The sequence below is a fragment of the Anabas testudineus genome, chromosome 4 (assembly GCF_900324465.2).
Source record: "Anabas testudineus chromosome 4, fAnaTes1.2, whole genome shotgun sequence".
NCBI lineage: Eukaryota > Metazoa > Chordata > Actinopteri > Anabantiformes > Anabantidae > Anabas > Anabas testudineus.
The window spans coordinates 1,977,851-1,992,659 of record NC_046613.1 but is presented as its reverse complement, the minus strand read 5'-3'; the positions used below and the strand labels follow the sequence as shown (position 1 = coordinate 1,992,659).

At 38.2% G+C, this 14,809-nt stretch overlaps 1 protein-coding gene across 6 annotated transcripts in view; it reads right to left on the bottom strand.

Moving 5' to 3' along the window:
• Positions 1-14,809, bottom strand: part of ect2 (epithelial cell transforming 2) — a 35,636-nt gene that overhangs the window by 15,270 nt on the left and 5,557 nt on the right. For 4 of the 6 annotated variants that reach the window (XM_026346223.1, XM_026346220.1, XM_026346219.1 and 1 more), the window contains 14 exons: positions 13,127-13,309; positions 12,820-12,909; positions 11,898-12,005; positions 11,160-11,233; positions 8,948-9,078; positions 7,964-8,079; positions 6,574-6,636; positions 5,040-5,265; positions 4,709-4,888; positions 3,884-4,008; positions 1,558-1,677; positions 1,396-1,464; positions 851-961; positions 46-142 (listed from right to left, as the gene is read on the bottom strand). In XM_026346223.1, the coding sequence (XP_026202008.1) occupies positions 46-142; positions 851-961; positions 1,396-1,464; positions 1,558-1,677; positions 3,884-4,008; positions 4,709-4,888; positions 5,040-5,265; positions 6,574-6,636; positions 7,964-8,079; positions 8,948-9,078; positions 11,160-11,233; positions 11,898-12,005; positions 12,820-12,909; positions 13,127-13,309 (1,693 nt within the window). The remainder of the gene's footprint in view (positions 1-45; positions 143-850; positions 962-1,395; positions 1,465-1,557; positions 1,678-3,883; positions 4,009-4,708; positions 4,889-5,039; positions 5,266-6,573; positions 6,637-7,963; positions 8,080-8,947; positions 9,079-11,159; positions 11,234-11,897; positions 12,006-12,819; positions 12,910-13,126; positions 13,310-14,809) is intronic. The other 2 variants (XM_026346225.1, XM_026346222.1) reach the window with 1 other exon arrangement.

The window sequence follows — 14,809 nt, the reverse complement described above, 5'->3', positions numbered from 1 at the left end:
TTAAATAAATGTTTTTAACAAAAGGAGCCTGTATGTGTGCGTTACCGTTAAGAAGAAGGGCCACACTAGGCAGTCTCTGTACAGGCCTGATTAGCAGCTCCACCAGTGTCTGTCTGCCACACTCTGGTTTGGCCTGGTTGATCTGCAGAAGGAAAATTTAAACGTCATGCAAAATAGGCTTGTGTAAACCTATGTTACACACTAAATTGAAAAACAAGAGTTTGCACTGCTTGATAAACACCAGCTTGAGTCAATTTACTCAAGTCTCTTTCCTACAGGCCATGTGTGTACATACCAGACAGGTGTTTCTAAACACTGCTTGACACAAAGTGTCACTACTTTGTTCCCTTTTATGTGAAAAATGCACAGAAAATGAAACTGAAAACAGAATAAAATAACTTAAATGTAACATATGTAGTCCATATTGCTGCAACATATTTTCTACAATGTTTTCCCGTACCCAATAAACAGGGTTACTAATCCAAGTAAACTTTTACATTCAGTGTAATAACCAGGTAAAGAAACACAGTAATCAAATTTCTGCCCTAAAATAACAAAGAAGAAAAAGAAGCCAAGAATGAGTCAAAATGTCATGTGAAAAGGTAGAAATGTCAAGTTAAACTTAGATTGAACTAAGTTAAACTTAAATTTAGAACAAAAATCTAAATAATAAAGTCAAATGCTGAGAATAGACTTGACATTTCAAAATTAAAGTGGAACATTTGAGAATAAACCAACTACCATCTTCTTGCTGGCCCCAACATTCCTTTTGTAACGCAGCAATATGCATTAATATGAACCCCACCAGCCTTGCAAACTCAAACATACAGTAGAAATATAAACATCATACCTTGAGAAACGCATGGAAGCGTGGTTTTTGTTTCTCACACCGAACAATAGTCTCCTTGCTCATTTCAAAAAAGTTGACAAAGGGTGGGTAGGTCTTCACCAGCTCTTTAGACTGCAAAGTGAGACGATGAGGACAGCACCAAGAAGAAGAGCGACAGTTCAATCCATTTAAGAATGTAATGGTTTACTGTAGAGAGGCACTGATACAATCCATCTGTATCGAAACTAAGTCACATCAGTGCATCACTAGTTTACAGGTACATGCACAGGTAGAGCAAGTCATAAAGTACCTGATCAATGGATGTGGTCTTTGCCATGTGTTGTACACAACTTCTGAAATAATTTATACTAATTCGACTACATTTTGACACCACCTGAATTAAAAACTGCACAATGGTGATATTCTTGAGTCTTCTACACTAGTATGCAAAAACAGCATCAGTGGCGTGAGTAATGTACTTTTTATGAAAATGAAAGTATGCATAAGTTAAAAACAGATAAAACAAAACAACATCTGCATACTAGCAGAGACTTGTTTCAACTCACATATTTAAGAATGATGTCTCCTACACTCCTCTCCTCTAACCAGTCAGTCAGGAGTTCCTCCAGGTCATTCTAATAAATTAATCATCACACATAGAAAACTTCAGGTCAACAACAGCTCAAAACTGACACCATCACAACAATCTGGTCATTTAGAAACACTACCTTAATTCTGGTGTGAACTTCATAGATGTCTGGAATACTGCCAAATATCGTCTTGATCTCTTCTTGGGCCAGGATGGGTCCGCCTACCTGCTCCTCTTTTTCCAGTGGAAATTTGAAAAGCTACAAATAAAAACAGATATCAGAGAACACGCTTAAAGAAATGGACAATAACGTCAACGTTTTTAAACCATCAGCAGAAGTAAAGCAATGTTCAGTCAGTTCAGAGAGTAAGAAATAAGCATCTAACTACAAACTGTCTTTTCTCACATACATAACCCTGAAAGATACTGAAAGGGCTAGCAGTGAAAAGGATTGACAGTCTCATCGTTTTATGTTGGCTTAATCTGGGCCAAAAAGTTGAACATGCTGCAAAGACCACAGCTAACTTTCCACTTCTACACCTAAATGAGAAACAATGGCTGTCCATACATCAGGTGGGGGTAGTCTGTATACATCATTCGACAAGAAAAGTGAAAATCCTTGATTATTATATTATAGATTAAAACTGTCTCAGCTAATAATATCCTCGTTATCTCCTCTCAAACCTGGAACAGGGCATTAGACAGCTTCTGGATGTCTGTGGTGGTCCTAGGTAGCATTGGATCTACCCATACATAATGTCCCCTGAGGGCAAGGAATTATCCAGGAACTGCCTACACACTCTGGCCACATGAGGAGAAACCAGCAGGAACACAGGATCCACTACACAAGTGTAAGGTTTGACTGTCACTCAGGGGATTTTGTCGCAGTACCTCATGTAGTCAGGGTACTGTTGTATATGACCATCACTGACCCACCACCAAACCAGTCGCACTTAATGATGTTACAGTCAGCATAATGTTCACCACAATGTATCCATACTCCTTCACGTGGGCTGTGAGAACCTGCTCTCATCTGGCGCTAATAGCAAACCAGCCAATTCTGGTGTTGATTACCAATGTCTATCAAGCTGCACAGAGCTGGACTGCAAGCACAGCTAATAATGAAGCATTTTCATTGGCATGGCTGATATCTTTAACTAAAAAGTTAAAGTTTGAAAGTGATGATTAAACGTTCCCTTTTTTTTTAATTAGCGTTTTAGCATTTAATATTGGCTATACGTGTTTGGAGTATATGAAAGTAAACGCATAACTATATCATCAAGTAAAACTCAAGGAGTAAACCCTAAGGGAATGATCTTATTTATGTAATTTATTGGACAATTTTGGTGACTATTCCCTCCAATCTAATCAAATTCAATATACTAACAGCACGTCAGGCAGTTTTTTATTATTTTATTGCTCCTGAAGAAATAACTGATTGTTGAAGTTAAAACTGCAACAATAGTTCACATCAAAACTAGACTAATTGGCTTTTCCTGAAGGAAGTGTGAGAGTGAACTCCTGTGCATCACAGTTCATGTGTTATTTCTACATTTGATCCATGTTCTGTCCCAACATTTACTTAAAGTACTGAAAATGGGTAAGAACAGAAACTTGTGTTTTACTGTAATTATTACATAGAGAAGAAACTGGGACCCTTTGCTGCTTCACTAAGTGGTTGTGATGAAGATGAAAAGGAAAAGGGCTGCTTTCAGAGAAAGGACATATGTCCATTCTGTCTAATTGTGAAGTAAAAACAGGAAGAAGGAGTTTGGATTGTCAGTGAAGGAAGTATAATCATCTGCACTATGACTCATAGCTAAGATACAGTCATTTCTGAATATTTACACAAACACAGCTGAGGCTGTGTTTTTGTTTTGATAAAATTAACAGTAGTAAACTTATCAACATTATGGAATTGATTACGGAATTTAAACAGCTTTTGATTAACTAGTTTTTATGTACAGAGTAATGAAGTTCACAACACCAAGGAGCTGACCTTATATTCTTAGATGTGGTCAAGGATCAGTTCAACCCAGAAGATACAACCCACAGCACAGAGTACAAGAGAGGCAGATTGCAAAAGGAATCAAGAAAAGATGCCGAGTGAAAAGAGAAGAAAAGTAAGAGTGAATGAAAGAGAAACAACAAAATAGTCAAAGAAAATCCAGACAAGAAAAGAAGCAAAATGTGTGAAAGATTTTGAAGGGGAGGACAGAAAGAAATGGTCAGGCAGGTCATTTTCTCCCTCACTGGTCAGCTGCCTGACTCTGCTGGGACACACTGATAAGACAGGCCAAGTGAGAACAACACAGTCACATGCACACGCACACACACACACACACACACACACTTAGAGATTGTAGCTTTGGCTGAAACTGTTGTCAGGGGCAACTGACTGTCTGACCTGTGAGGGAGTGCTAGACCTCTGCACACTGTGCCAACACACAGACAACAGCAGCTACCTGTAGGATGGTGTTTAAGATGTCTACATAGTTGCTCTCAGTCTGGTAGAGTTCCTTGGAGACCTGCCACCTGGCTGACTGCTTGGAGAGAACTGGAGTCGAACTCTTGGATGGCTTTGAACTCTCTGGAGGAACAAGAGCAGTAAAGAGGAAGACAAAGGCATTAATACAGTGTTGACTGTAATGCCTGCATCCATTATCTTTTAGCAATCACAATGGCATTAAGGCTGAATGAAAACAGTAAAAAGGCACTCAATTTTCTATCAATTTTAGCTTCTTAAGAGATCTGTTAGCATCTGTAGTACACTTTTTCAGAAGCTAGTAAAAGCGCATACTAGCACACCCTGTCTACTGGATCAAAAATTGAGGTTGTCCCATGATTGTTAAACAAAGCTAAGGTTTGATCAGTTATCTGCCATTTACTTTCAAAACCCCACTTAGACTTTCCTCATTTTGTCATCAGACTTATGCAGGCTCCATTATTTCCTTTGCTTTTGCTGTTACTCTTGTGTTAAGCATCACAAACTAAATCATGCCAGCAGCAATGTTAATTCTGCTGTCTTATTGACATCCTGAAAAAGACAATGCAAAATGTACAGCCTAACTTAATGTAGGGCAAAAGTATTTTGTATTTACAGTAGATGAGGATTTATCTCTTACTGGAGGGAGAATGATCACACTTGCAGTACACTGGTGTTATCATGACAGGTGATATTCAACCTTTGCTCGGCAAACAACCTTTTCAGTTCCACTTGCAACATTAGGCTTGAACTACCTGATGTCTGAATCTCCGAATAATCTTACTCCTGTGAAGCAAAGCCTGACCTGCAGAAGTTCTTGGCTGAGGCCACTCATCTGGTTGTTGACGGGTATTCAGGTTAGACCTTTTCCTCCACTCTTCTCTCTCTGTCCTAACCCTCCTTTCCCTGCTTTTCCTCCTCCTTGTCCTATTCCTGGTCACAGTATGGTCTCCATTGCTCACTGTATTCTTTCCTACTCTGTTTTCTGTAATGGAGAAGGGCTTTTCTTGTAATAATTTGCCACTGAAGGCGAGAACCAAATATCTGAAATGATAATACTCAAACCCAACAATAAAATGGAAGTTTAGGGTTGGATAAAGCAGGTGTTCTTCAGTCTCCCATCATACTCTTCTTACCAGTCAAGGCCTTGCATGTCTCAGGCGTGTTGGAGATGTCCAGCAGAGAACCTATGGACAGGCAGTGCTCTGCTGACTGTCTTTTGCGTGGTGGAGGGAAGGGGGAGATCTCGGTCTCCTTGGTAAGCTGAGCCAGTGTGTCCCTCAGACGCCGACGCTTACGGTTACTGTTAGGAGTGGTGAGGGACAAGAGAGACACTGCCTTCTTCATGGCCGGGCTGTCATTCTGAAGTACAGTGGAACAAAAAGAAAAAATTAATAAGCAAAAGGAAAAAAATACTATTACATTATTACAAATGAAAATACATGAGCAGAGTGGGGGCCTGGTGGCTCAGTGGTAGAGCACTGGATTGGGATACAGAAGGCCGGGTTTTACAGCTCTTCGCCTAGCCACCAAGGGCGACCATGGTGCCAGTCCCAGAAAAAAATGGGAGGGTTACGTAAAAAACATATCAAATCAATGTGTGGAACAGGTTCCGCTGTGGAGACCCCTGAAGGGGCAAGCCCAAAGCTGTTGACTTTGACAAGGGCAAAGTGAAATTGAAAGAGGGGAGTCAGTCATAGTGAAGCATCAGCAGCATGTTATGTTCTGGTTGCATTAGGAGAAACTTAACAACACACAAGTGAGTAATAAGTAATATATGAAAATAACAATAATGTAAAAAGGAACTGTATGATTTTCTATGTGACACTCGAGAGGTGAACAAAGGGGCAACAGTGCTTTCTCTCAAGTCATCAATACAACCATGCTAATCATTTTAGCAGAAGAGTTTTGAGCAAGGAGACGTGACAGGTTAAGGCGTCACTATGCTTCAAATGAAGTGGTGAGCATAATACCAGACATCCACTCCACACCTCTTCAACTTTGGGACTGGGGAGGACCAACAGTTTTTGAAACTGAAAATCCTACAAGAACGCTTCAAACAGACTGGCCAGGTGTGAAGAGGTCAGAAACTAGGGAGGGTGTGAACCTTTCTCTCAAATGGAACACTGATAATGCCTTCAAGGAAAGACTGTCCAAAAGTGTGCCCCTTTACCCCCATTTGTATGATTGTTCATGTCTCTTCTCTCTGATGGCAACCTTTTCACCCCGCCTTTGAAAGTGGCCACTTGCAAAAGCTAAAAGCACTTTTAACTTTAAACACAATTGGACGACACTCCATAAAAAGTAGTTTGTTGCAGGCACAGCTTGGCCTTTAACACGAGTTACCAAGTAGGAACACAGGAGTTCAGGTCATCACAGTTATTCTTGCTGGGAGGCTGCAGTTGAAAAGTGAGTGACCATGGCTGAGGAAAAAGGCCACAAGTGAAGCAGTAGAAAATGCTTAGAAAGTCCACAGAGGAAGCACTTCCAGCTTTCCTGAGAATCTCAGGCTTATAAATCAGAGGGTTGCAGCACAGTTTTTTGGTTTCCATGTGTTGCTAGGATGTTAAACATCTAGAAAGTAAAATTTTTAAGCTACAATATACAACTTAGCTAGTGGTAGCATTGGACCTTCATGCTTGAAGGCAAAGGTTATTAGCGTTTCCTCACCTTCTCGTAGAGGTACATAGACTCTCCGGCCCGAGCATCCATCTGAATGCTTCCCCAGAACCACTGGAGAGAGAGGAAAAAAAAGAAAGAAAGAGGAAAGGGTTTTTAGTGACCTCTGAGTTTGGACAAAAGTAGGTAGGAAACCAAGATCTCTGATACAGTACATCTCCCAGTGAAAACTTTTAAAGACTAAAGAAAAAGCTGTGTTAATTGTGGGATTATCCAGTGACAAGAAAAATTATGTAAACCTTTTGTAGTTTCATGGTTTTCTGTATCAATTTCCCATAAAATGTCATATGCCTAAAATAATAGCAAAAGATTCAGATTTTGTTTTTCTGAAGCCATTCTATTGTGGGTACTGGTCATTGGTCATGGTCCTGTAGCATCACCCAACCAAGTACTGACATACAGACATTTTCACATTATTCAGAAGAACTTTATTTTTCACTTGGGAATTCATCTTCCCCTCAATCACTGTAAGCTGACCAGGCCCTGATGCAGCACAACAGGCCCAAATCATGATGTTTTCTCTACAATACTTTACGGATGGGATGATGTTTTAATGGTGATATGCAGTGACTTTTTATGCCAGATGTAGTGTTGTGTGTTCTTTCCAAATAGTTCAATCTAAATTTCATCTGTCCACAAACATTTTGCCAATACCACTGTGAAAAATATGCTTGTTTGCAAACTTTAGGCGTGCAACCTAAAGCTTGCACCCTGCTAGTTCAATGTTTTACCTACTGTGAAGTTGTACTGGTTTTCTGTATTAATTTCTCATAAAATGCGATCTGATCTTTATCCAAGTCAAAAGTAGCAACTAAAAAATGCTCACCTGTGTGACTCTCTTAAAGCAGTTCCAAAGCATTTCTTTTGGACTGAGGTGTACTTTTTCTTGCCACTGTAACTACTGCTAGACCACCGCTCTACCTCAGTAGAATTCAAATTATTTATCTGCTGGAAGAGGAAATCTATTATTGATCCCTTAGCAGCACAACCAGAGGGAGAGCAGAGACTTTATAAAACTAAAAGAAATCCTGATCAGATGATTGTTTGCTATTCTGCTAAAAAGGATTTATTATTTCCCTCTCATGCCCGCTGTATTGTCCTGTAGTAAAACCTCAGAGAGCCACAGTTATTTAGTTATGTCGAGCACAAGTACTTAACCACTGTTGAAAAGGTCTCAAACATGTCTTTTGTAGCAGCAGCAGAACGACTCTTACTCTCTGCATTTTACATGAGATTTTGTCTTCTCAGCCTTTTGCAGTGCATCTTTAAAATGTTCATTCTTAATTTAGAAGGCATTAACTTCAATAAAAACTGTATGAATATCTAAAGGTTTCACCATAAGATGTCATGTCAGTGTTGATGTGAAAAACTAAAGGCCTACCTCCTGTTTGACCACAAAAAGTTTCTTGGAGGGAGAAAATGGCAGCTCCTTCACAGAATTCTCCTCCACCACCATGTGTGTACACCTGTCATGTCCAACCTCAAGATAACTGCCACCTTAGACAAAGAGAAACAAAGGTAAGTTTTCAAAAAGGTTTTAAATATATGTGCACAAATAGACCAACCTACAGCAAAGTATGTTTCAATTTGAAACAGCATAACGAATACACCTCTAAATTCATCCTGTTGTTTCTGTCAAGAGTAAAATCATCAGCACCACTACGGACCCAGTGCTATGTGCTGTTCCTTTGTTGTTTTAAATTATTTTTTAACCTCCTCCACACTTTCCTTGTTTTTCTAATATTGAATAAGGTTGATTTTAGTTTTATCAGCCCATACATGTTTGTTGCACCTCCACCAGTGCCATCTAGCAGTAAGCAGTGCCATAAATCTTTACAAAGAAATTCATTAAAATTCGATAGTGTTTTTCTAAATAGATACAGTATCCTTCAACACAATATTGTGATATTCAACTGTACTGTATGTATTCCTACACCCATATCCAGAAGTCAAAAAAGCTACTCTGTTGCAAACAAGTTTCTAGCATTCCACAAGACTTGTGCTCTTTAGTCTAGCAGGTCATTTCTTATTTTACAAATTTTCTGTGCAGCTGCTACAAAAGATATTTGACAGTTATTTTTCCTCGCCTAATTACTATAGTTATTGTTTTACTTGCCCATTTTCTTATCATATTTATTACTAACTCCATCTATTTCTAATTGGCAATTTTGGAATCCTAACCAACTATGAGCCATGTGTGAGCTCCTTGCATGGAACATGGAATTAACACTGAAATGACACATAGCTGTCCGTCATTTTAATAAGCTGTTAATGTTAGCATGTGTGGCTAACTAGGCGCATAGAACCACAATCAAAAAAGGCAGCAGGGCTACTACGACAGATCTCTGTGAAGTGCAGCACTGACCATGTTTAAGTGTCCGCTCCTCCATGTTGGCCTTCTCCTCTGCAGAGAACCCCAAAAAACTGAGGATGCAGTCCTGGAAGGGGGGCACTTTGAACTCTGTTCTAAACTCCTCCTCTCCTGCATGAAACAAGCTTAAGACAAGTGGAAGAAATAATGTTAACAAAACCCAATTTTGTTTTTATAACTACTAGACTGAGACTATTTAGCAACTTACAAAAATGTAATAATGTGCTATTTATTAACTAATTTAGACGCACCATACAGTGGCAAGAAGAAGTATGTGAACCCTTTGGGATTACATGGAGTTTTGCATGAATTGGTCATAAAATGTGCTCCGATCTTCATCTAACTCACAACAATACAAAAACACAGTCTGCTGAAATAATAGTACACAAACATTACATGTTTTCATGTTTTTATTGAACATAACATGTAAACATTCACAGTGCAGGGTGGAAAAAGTATGTGAACCTTTGGACTTAATAACTGGTTGACCCGTCTTTGGCAGCAATAACCTAATAGCCTGATGATTTCTCCAAGAGCTAATTGGAGCCAGGAGTGAGCCAACCTTGAGTCCAATCAGTGTCATGATATTGGATGTGTTGCTGAAAGCTGTCCTGCCCTTTAAAAACTCACACCAGTTTTGGGTTTACTGTTGCAGCACTGTTGCTACTCTCCCTAGGCGTGGTCGTCCTGTAAAGATGACTGCAAGAGCACAGCACAGAATGCTGAATGAGGTAAAGAAGAATCCTTGAGTGTCAGCTAAAGACTTACAGAAATCTCTGGCACATGCTAACATTTTTCTTGACACATGTACAACAAGGAAAACATCAAACAAGAATGGAATACATGGGAGGACACCATGGAGGAAGCCATTGCTGTGCAAAAAAAAATTAAATTGCAGCACGTTTGAAGTTTGCAAAAGAGCACCTGGACGTTCCACAGCACTACTCGCAAAATATTCTGTGGACAGATGAAACCAAAATTGAGTTGTTTGGAAAAAACAAACAACACTATGTGTGGAGAAAAAAAGGCACAGCACACCAACATCAAAACCTCATCCCAACTGTAAAACATGGCGGAGGGAGCATCATGGTTTTGGGCTGCTTTGCTGTCTCAGGGCCTGGACGGATTGTTGTCATTGATGGAAAAATGAATTCCAGAGTTTATCAAGACAATTTGCAGGAAAACGTAAGACAGTCTGTGCGCCAACTGAAGCTCCAAAGAGGATGGGTGATGCAACAGGATAATGAGCCAAAGCATACAAGTAATTCAACAAAAGAATAGCTTCAACAGAACAAACTACACCTTCTGGAGTGGCCCAGTCAGAGTCCTGACCTCAACCCGATTGAAATGCTGTGGAATGAGCTTAAGAGAGCGATTCACACCAGACATCCCAAGAATATGGCTACACTGAAACAGTTTTGTGAAGAGGAGTGGTCTAAAATTACTCCAGATCGTTGTGCAGGTCTGATCTGCAACTACAGGAAACGTTTGGTTGAGGTTATTGCTGCCAAAGACGAGTCAACCAGTTATTAAGTCCAAAGGTTCACATACTTTTTCCACCCTGCACTGTGAATGTTCACGTTGTGTTCAATAAAAACATGAAAACATATAATGTTTGTGTACTATTATTTTCAGCAGACGGTGTTTTTGTATTGTTGTGAATTAGATGAAGATCGGAGCACATTTTATGACCAATTCATGCAAAACTCCACGTGATCCCAAAGGGTTCCCATACTTTTTCTTGCCATTGTAGAGACAAATTCTAACCACTTAATAATCATCTCCGCACATATAATACAAAAAGGGGCAGAGGTCTCACTCTGCTGGGATCACAGTTGTTTTCACACCTTAGTGTGTTTGCTTTGGTCCAAATCGGTGGATACGTTTTTAAACTTGGAGCGTGTTCCTCTTAGTTCGGTTTCTTTTCACACTGACAGTCTGTGTCTGCTCTACCAAACTTTCTACTTATGACAGGAGGTACAAGCTCTTTTTTTTAGCTCTTTTTTTTTTGTCTTGACGTGTTGTGTATTAAAAAAAAAAAAAAATACTGCTGTAAACAGTGATAATAAATAGAATAAAATAATATTAAATGATAGACATATTTCTGTTCTCACACAACACACATATGTATATATATTGTTCAAATGCACGAACCTACTTTGAGGTCTGTGCATTGAAACATCAAGGTCTGAGATTTTCAACTTACGCCTCATCTCTTCTCTCCCAGGCCTTGTGAATCCATGACGGAGTAAGGATGGGCGTCCCCATGCACACTGCCAGCTGAGAGATGAAGGAAGAGTGAGACACGATAAAGAGAGAAAAAGAAGACATGATGACACAAAGAGTATTTTTTGCAACATTTTATAACAATAAGATCTTAAAGAAGTTTAACTGTCAATGCTCACAATATCTTCCTAGTTTCTATCTTACTCCAAATCTTCATGTCATTCAGAATCATCATCTAATAACAACACTGTATTCACTGTTTCTACTCATACATCTATACATAGGTCAGATTGATTCAATTGAGCAATTTGACAAAACCCCTCAAATTGAAGCTGATATCCTTTTGACTTCACTCACTTTTTGAGTGTTTCATTTTAAATTTAGTGCGGTTGTGTAAAACGTCAAAAAGAAATCATCATTCCAATTATTTATGTATCCTTATACTTTTAACTTAAAATGTATAATTTTGTCAGACATACAATAGCTCAAAACTTATTTTATTTCAATGTTACACTGTACATTTGATTATGCATTTTTACATTTATAGTATTGCTTAATTTTTAGGGTTTTTAACATTTCAAAAATACATATCTACTGATATTCTTTAAAAAACTACACTACTACAGCTCAGTTATAATCATGTCAGAAAAAAGACAAACGCCAGTCCTGCAAGATCAGTGCAAACCAGCAACAACAGAAGTAAACACAGTAAACATACCCTATATTTCTCCCCATGTGTAGAGTGGGCGATGAGATGAGTAACCTTGGTGCTGAAATCCTTACGGATGGTTCCACCCATATGATGAACCAGATTCACCAAGTTCTTCTACATGAAAAAAAGTTATACGTTACACTATAACTGATCATATAAGCCTGCCAACGTTTAACGTTTCACCTTTCACTAAGTGAAGTTACTTATCATCCTCTGTGCAAAAACATCCAAATGTTATGAGACCTGGACATTTCCTTGTCCTGGCTCTCCTACTCAGAACATTCGCCATGTGTCCCAACTTGAAAACTAACACGAGGAATAATTCACAACTATAATAATATACAAACATAATAATTTACACCTCACTAGCTCACTAGGTGTGCACTCATGTGATCCTTTTCAGTTCATTATAAATATTATAATCTTGATATAGGTATAATTTATTGCAAGCTGTTGTATAAGACTGGATCCGTTTTAACTGATGAACCAAAGCTTTTGTTGCGGATAAATATTGGAAAGCACATCTTTAACAGGAAATTATCTGATGGCAGCAGTTCCAGAAATTAAAAAGAGATATATTTGGCAACAACTCGGTCAGCAAATTAGTTTTCTAAATTGCAGGAAGCAATAGTACAAAAGGAAACAGCTACATTGAGATGTTGAATGAAGAGCTGCAGGCAACCAACTTTTACTGCTTTTTTACCCTAAATAACACACTAACAACCTGTCATCACAGTAAACGGCTCTGGTCTAGAAAACACATGCACCTATTGGTAAGTGTTCTACTAAAATAAGCACTAAACTAGAATGTTGTTCTCCAAAAAACTAGTCTGTTGTTTAGAAAAGCAGTCTTTTTGAAAGGAAGGTTTAAGAACAAATACCTGTATAATCACCACTCTGTAAAAAAGTTCACTTTTTATAAACTTACCATTTCCTCTTTGTTTCTGAAGCCAGTGAAACACAGCGAAAGGTTAAGCATAGTGGTGGAGTAGAGAGGACGACATGAAAATTGTAGAGGCTGTGAGAAAGGAAAAGCAAAAATTTGAGCTATGAAGATGTTGAAGGAGGTACAGAATTACTTTACAGTAACACTTTTGCATTTTCAAGTATCATTTCCTCATCATTATAGTGACACAAATGAAAAACGCAACTGCTATATAGCCCATACCATGTTATCAAAAGGCATTAGTGTGTACTTTTGCTTAGAAAAAATATGTGGTGAATACATGACTTACCTCTTCCTTTGCAGCACAGTACAGCACAACAGGAGGCCCAACGATGCGGTTGTCATGTTTGTAGAGGTAGTTGTAGTCTGAAGAATCAAAGTCTGCAAGGACGAACACCGTCTCAAAATCAGTGTTCTCCCCATCTGCAAACTCCTGGACATTGTCGGTCGTTATGAAAGGCGTGTTGATGTCCTGGTGAAGAATTGTAAAATTAGGAGGGACATAGTTAGCATATTGCATGTCAATATGTCGACAGGACTATTAATGAGACTTGGAGGACATTAATTTATTGATTAATTGAATGATGAATTCATAATTAAGTAGACTAACTAGCAACAAATGCTATGACAAAACCAAAATCAACAATGTACTAAATATTTTGGCCTTACTGAGCTTCTAGGAATTGGTGAATGCAAAACTAAGATTGTCCTTTTAGATCAGTTTTAAACATAAACAAAACATTTGCTTTAGCTGCGAAACACTTGACTATGTCTACCAGTTGGTGAGCTAAAAGACATTCAAATGTTCAACCAATGACCTAAAAGACATTCAAATGTTTAATACACAGTTGTTTAATAAACAGTTATTTGAAACACTATTCAAATGTGGAGACGTGAAGTAACTATTCTATGAACAAATATTTGGTTTGTTGTAACTATCTGGATCCACACTGAAATTTAAGCAAAAAACATTTATAAAACTGTGAATCATTCATATAAGAACTTTCAGTGTCAGTAAGCGGTTTTTAAAGCATTCCTTAGGAGGGTTTCCATTGTCATTTTCGTGAAATATTTACCAACGTTGGGATGCTTTTTAATATCACTGCAGATCAATGCATCAAGAAGAAAAAAGGGGTACAAAAGGCACTTGTACACACAGTAGACAATCATGCTGCATAAAAACTATTTGTTCTACTCTATCAGATGAAAATGTATTTTACTTTCAATCAGCACAGCAGTCTGAAATCAATGGTTTTGATACCAGAGAACAAAAGCTGATCACAGACTAATTAACAACTGCTTATGGGCTATGCTGGCAGTAATGGAGCAGTTAAATTACTCATGTGTAAACAAGTCCATCAAAATCTATTACATCGAAGGACAAAGTCAGAAGAAGTGAAGAGGGGTCAGCAGAATGGCATAAACACAGTCAGAATCACATTTGTTATTACACTATTAAGATCTACGTTGTGTATTTTAAAGGAAAAGTCTTACATTATGAGAAAAAAGTTCTTTCAAAAAAAGAATAGGTTCATATAACACTGTGATTCAGAAATGAAGTCAGGAAGTATAAATGTTACCTCAGTGTGGAAACCTGAGAAAAAACTTAAAACTGCTAATTTTGTTCTTGAACAATGTGCATACCAACATTTCAACAGACTACTGAAAATTGTGTAACAGTTAAAAAAATATATATACATTTGTGCTAATTCATGAGTGCTAGCCTTGACTGATTACCTCAGAGCAGTGATCAGGAAAGACACTGACTTCATCAATACAATCTGGCTGAGTTTTACAGTGAGTGCTCTTTATGGTCAGCATTTTAGTATAACATACTGCTAAATGCTAACATTAGCCAATTAGCACTAAACAAGGTGCAACAAAAGTTCTTTCTTTTTTTTTTTATTAGCATAAATCTAAATATTTTGTTTGTAAGAACAAGAGAATGTTAACCTTTTTCTACCTTTCTTAG